General features: G+C 37.8%; 1 protein-coding gene across 1 annotated transcript; it reads left to right on the top strand.

Moving 5' to 3' along the window:
• Positions 1-957: 957 nt before the first annotated feature.
• Positions 958-4,525, top strand: LOC122062126 (receptor-like protein 6). The gene is given in 1 exon segment (XM_042625790.1): positions 958-4,525. A coding segment is annotated over 1 exon segment (3,405 nt). The 5' UTR covers positions 958-992; the 3' UTR covers positions 4,398-4,525.
• The last annotated feature ends 1,415 nt before the right edge of the window (positions 4,526-5,940 follow it).

The following is a 5,940-nucleotide window of genomic DNA, read 5'->3' as shown; positions in this document are numbered from 1 at the left end:
AAAAAAAAAAAAAAAAAAAAAAGCCTTATAATCGGCATATTCCAATGACTGGTATTTTTATCAACAAATCGGCTATATCCCATGATATCACTCAAGGACCATTTAACCAATAGATCCAATAAACCGCCAACAATAATTTTGATTTCATGTTTGTCACTAAGTTTCTTAGCCCATCACTTATGGATCAATGAACCACCAAGTTTTCAAATCCTTGATGACAATGAAAGTCAAAAGTCACCGGTGAGTGGATTAATGATGGATGAATTTCTTTAAGATTCTTTTTAATTAGTTTTAATTTAGCCCATAGGACACGTCATGCAATCACCATCATTGGATTTCTGCATGAAAAATAGAGCATGAGTGTTACTATCGTGGGGCCTTTCCATGGAAAATGGAGCATGAGTAGCTCTCATTGTCAGGTCCATGAAAAACAGATGACGAATAGAACAATCTGTGATAGAAAAAAAAATGCATATACATGGGTTGATGCGTTAACTTCTTCTCTCCTTAGCCTTTAGTCTACATGACATCACCTTTATTGGGCCACTCCATGGAAAATGGACCATGAATAGAACCGTCTTTGATTTGAATAATTCAAATCAATATGCAATTGCCACCCATGTTCCCACGTCAAAGTCACAAGGGAGTGATTGTATTAATTTTTACAGATTTCTTTTTAATTTTAACACATTAGACCTGTCATGTAGCCTGCATAATTGGATCCCTCCACGTAAAATAGAACATGAATATAATAGTGTGATTGATCAAAGACGTATATACATAGAAGCTCAGTTGGCACACCTTAGATAAGCTTTGGTCAAATCTCCAATTTCATGCCTTTCAAGGCACTTAAAATAAAGTCTTATAGGGTCCTCCTCCTATCCAATCTCGTGTCTATAAATACCAAGGTTCTCATCGATCATTACACAAACCAACTTCTAAGTTGTACCTCAAAATCTTCCCTCCTTTAGTTATTTTGAAGGCAGAGAAAAATGTCGTGGTGGTGTTTCCTCATCGTCTTCTTGTCTTTGTTTCAAACTTGTTTCCTTTCTTCTCCTTCTCCCCAATTATGTCTTCACGATGAGAGGTATGCTTTGCTTCAATTTAAGCAAAAGCACTATGCTGTCAATTCATATGCCAATTACTACCATACTCTCAAGTCCTGGAATAAGCCCAATACTGATTGCTGCTACTGGGAAGGCATCACTTGCGATGGCACCGCTGGTCATGTAATTGGCCTTGACCTCACTGATTCATCACTCAATGGTTCTATCCACTCCAATAGTACCCTCTTTCATCTTCGTCACCTTCGAATGCTTAACCTCTCGTGGAATCAATTCGACTACTTTGCTCCATCCGGGCTTGACAGACTCTCCAGGTTAATGCATCTCAACCTTTCTGGTAACTATTTCTCAAAACAAATTCCATCACAAATATCACGACTCACAGATTTGGTTTCTCTTGATCTTTCTTTTTGTGGATTTGAGGGTCAAATCCCATCTGAAATCTCACGGCTGACCAAGCTGGTTTTCATTGACCTCTCTTGCATCAGTATAACTTTGAGTTCTCGTGTCGACACTGAAGCATATTTTTCTATCGGGCTTGAAATCTCTAATTTGAGAACATTTGTTCAAAATCTATCTAACTTGAGAGAATTGCATCTTGATGGGGTGGACTTGTCATCTCCCAAAAATAGGGATTGGCTTCATCACTTATCATCTGCACTCCCCAACCTTCACGTGCTATCAATGAGGGATTGTTCACTTACAGGCCCCTTGGATGCATCCATCTCCAGCTTTCATTTCCTCTCAGAGCTTTATCTTGATTTTACCAATCTCTCTTCCAAAGAACCAAGTTCTTTGGTGAACCTCACTTCTTTGACTGTCCTTAGTATCTCGGGTTGTGATTTCCATAGTGATTTTCCAAGCAGTTTTTTCCTTCAACCTAGCCTCAAGCACATAGACTTATCTCATAATCCTCTCCTCTCAGTTCAGTTACCTGAATTCCCTCAAATCAACAATGCCCTTCAATATCTGGGTGCTACCCACACTAAATTCCAAGGGAAGTTGCCAAGTTCAATTGGAAATCTTAAGTTATTGAAGGTGTTGTATCTCAATGATTGCAACCTCACTGGACCAATCCCACCTTCTCTTGCAAACCTTACCCATCTTACCGAATTGGATCTTTCAGAGAATCGTCTCAGTGGTCAAATTCCTTCCTTCTTCTGGGAAAACTTTCCCAATCTTGAGAAACTATGGTTGGACAACAATTTACTCCAAGGGCCTATTCATTCTTCTTTGTTTTTCCTTCCATCATTGCGTGTGCTGGATGTGGCCAATAATAGATTCAATGGGGTCATAAATGAGCCAATTCACAACATTTCTTATTTTTCTAGTCCCCGAGAGTTTAACTTAAGTGGCAACTATTTGGAAGGACAAGACCTGATGAGATCAATTTCCAGAATTAAAGGAACATTTCAGCGTCTTGACCTTTCGTTCAATGACTTGGGCTACATCAATCGTAGTGGTGAGTCTGGTGACTACTTCATCAATGCTCAAATTCAGGAATTGTACATGGCATCTTGCAATCTTAGTAAATTCCCAGATTTCCTCAGGAATCAGAAGGAATTGACTATGATAGACCTTTCTAGTAATAGAATTGATGGTGCAATACCCAAATGGATATGGAAGAAAAATTTGTCATTGGTGTTCCTTTTTAACAACTCGTTGACAGGTCTGGAATTGCCATTACCCACTAATCACTCCTCCAACATTGAATATCTTGATCTTCATTCAAACATGATACAAGAGTGTCTTCCAACAACTCCATGCTTTCCGCAAACATTCAATCAATCTGCCAATGGGTTTGTGTCTACTGTCTTAGGGAATCTCACCTCCGTTTTCTCCAAAGATATTTCCAAATACGGTTTCTTTTCAATTTCAGACAATAAATTAACTGGAAAAATCCCTTTATCATTCTGCAATGCAAGTAGTTTGGACTATTTGGATTTGTCCCATAACCAATTGAGCGGAACCATCCCAACATGCCTCGGCACTAGCAAATTGTGGGCACTAAATTTAGAGAGCAACAAATTAGTTGGAAATATCCCTTTTTCAATCTGGAATGCAAGTCAACTGGATATTTTGGATTTGTCCAACAACCACTTAAGTGGCACCATCCCAACAAGCCTCAAGAGTAGCAACTTGGGGGTACTAAATTTGGGGAGCAACAAATTAGCTGGAAATATCCCTTTCTCAATCTGCAATTCAAGTAATCTGGGTATTTTGGATTTGTCCAATAACTCATTGAGTGGCACCATCCCAACATGCCTCGGTAGAAGCACAAAATCTACATTTGAAAATGTAGAAATTAGATGCCGTCTACATTCACTTAAGCTCCATAAAAATATGCTTCAAGGATAAGTTCCGGGATCATTGGCTAATTGTGAAGAATTGGAGGTGTTAGATATTGGGGACAACCAGCTGAATGATACCTTCCCGTATTGGTTGGAAAGTCTCTCTAAATTGCAGGTTCTGGTCATGAGATCTAACTACTTTGCTGGTTCCATTGGACAACTCCTCCATGTTGATTCTCCTTTCCCAAGCCTACATGTTTTTGACCTCTCTTTCAATGTCTTTACGGGGAACTTACCATTGCAATATATTCTTCATTGGAAGGCGATGATAAATGATGATAATAGTTCAGAACTGAATTATATCGGTTTTCAAGATTTTTTTGGATATTACCATCAAGACACAATTGCTATTGTGGACAAGGGAATATACTTGGAGATGCAAAGTATCATAACCACCTTCACCACTGTTGATTTATCCAACAACAAATTTAGTGGAGGGATTCCAGATGCAATGGGCGACTTAAAATCTCTTATATTACTCAACTTGTCTGGAAATTGTCTCACAGGTCAAATTCCATTTTCGTTGGGAAATCTAACAAAACTTGAGTCATTGGATCTTTCAAGAAACAATCTCTCTGGACAAATCCCTAGCCAATTGACAAGTTTGACATTTCTTTCAACCTTGAATCTATCTGATAACAACCTCACAGGGAGCATACCACAGGGCAACCAGTTTGGAACATTTTCGAACGCTTCCTATGAAGGTAACATAGGATTATGTGGTTTTCCCTTGTCAAAGAAATGTGGAATTACAGACGGAGCATCACCTCCAATCTTGACATTGCAACAAGAAGAAGATTCAACATCTGTATTTGATTGGAAATTCGCCGTAGCTGGATATTGCTCTGGTTTAATAATTGGACTGGTAATAGGACAACAATTGTTTTGGAGAGACAACCGATGCGTTGCATTTTGTTTGAGAATCAGAGGATTCAAACAGAGAAAAGATTTAAAGAGGAAACACAACATCGGAAGGAAATGAATGGGGGTTTACATGAGGGTCATTACAAAAAATTGTTTCTCTTGGTTTTCCTTTAAATCTTTGCTATGGGGGTCATTAGAATAATGGGGATTTTTTTGTAGACACAAAGAGGTGTGAGGAAAAGAGTGTGTAACCCTTTATCCATTGTTAGTGAAATCTACTTTCATCTCTCCGTGGATGTAGGCACTTTACCGAACCCCATATGTTCTTACGTTGTGGTTGTGTGACTGTTTCTACTCTTTGTTCTTTGTGTTTTTTGCATCATGAATAGAGTTCCGTTTCTACAGGTAAATGGTCATCCACTATATATACGTAGCCAAACGCTGTTATGGAGTTGCCTTCCAACTCACTTGAGACCACCTTAATGCTAGTACCATTGTGTCATGATAATAGAAATGAAATTGGCTTAGTTTATATTTCTTTAGATCAAATGCTTTTGGAAATTATTCTATCAAAAAATTGCGACTTTAATGTGCTATTAGTTTATCTTTTTTTAGATCAAATGTTTGGTCCTATGAAAGCATCAACTTTGTGTTGTCCTCTTATAGATCCAATTGATCAATAATTCAGAAAAACAAATCTCACTGATGGCCAACCAACCAACCAACCTCTAAGGGTCATAGGCTTATTCCCTTTCCATAGTGGAACCCACGAGTTTTTACAACCTCTGATTCTTGGAAGCTGCCTCATACTTTCATCATGTTTGAATAAATTCAATCCGGACACCAAGAAAAAGGGTGCCACCTATGTTCCTAAACTTTATATTGGAAATAAAATTAGTGAAATTAAGTCAAGTCACTAGTGAGTGGAGAAGATGCATTAATTTTTTTAAGAATCTCTTTACCCTTCTTTGCCCATTCGACCAGTCATGCAATCACCATCCTCTCCTTTGAACTAAATCATTATGTAACTGCCACTTATGTTTCTAATCCAATTCTTCAATTATAATGAAATTGAAAGTCAAAGTCAAGTTGTCAGTGAGTGGAGTGGAGTGGATGCGAGTGGAGTGGAGTGGATGCAATAATTTTTCTAGTCTTAGCCCAAAAGACCAGTCATGCAATCACCATCATTTGACTTTTCCAATGAAAATGGAAAACATGAATAAAATGGACTGTAGTTTTAAAACAAACAAAAGCTAAAACAAAGAAGAACAGTCCCCAATCCTCATAGCATCAACAAGCTATGCTCAAATCTTCATCTTTTAGGGAGTAGGGACTGAACTTCTATGTACCCAACATCTCAAGAAAGGAAAAAAGATTGATATTTTTCTCTTTAATCTCATAAACTCAGATATAATGTCAAGCTACAAAAATCTTAACAGAAGAAGAAGTGGAAGAAAAAACTAGAAACTTAAAATAAACCAAATTATGTAATATTATCCACCTATGTTCCTAGGCTTAACCATAAGCACTCTTTGCCTCATCTTTCTTATTCCTTCCAATAACCCAAATCTTCAACTCTGTAATGAAAATGAAAGTCTGAGTTGAAATCAAAATTACCAATGAGTGGATGCATTAATTTCTTCAAGATTCTTCATAGTTTT

This window comes from Macadamia integrifolia, chromosome 14 (genome assembly GCF_013358625.1).
Source record: "Macadamia integrifolia cultivar HAES 741 chromosome 14, SCU_Mint_v3, whole genome shotgun sequence".
NCBI classification, from domain to species: domain Eukaryota; kingdom Viridiplantae; phylum Streptophyta; class Magnoliopsida; order Proteales; family Proteaceae; genus Macadamia; species Macadamia integrifolia.
The sequence above is the reverse complement of the archived record's forward strand: the minus strand, read 5'-3'. Positions and strand labels throughout refer to the sequence as shown.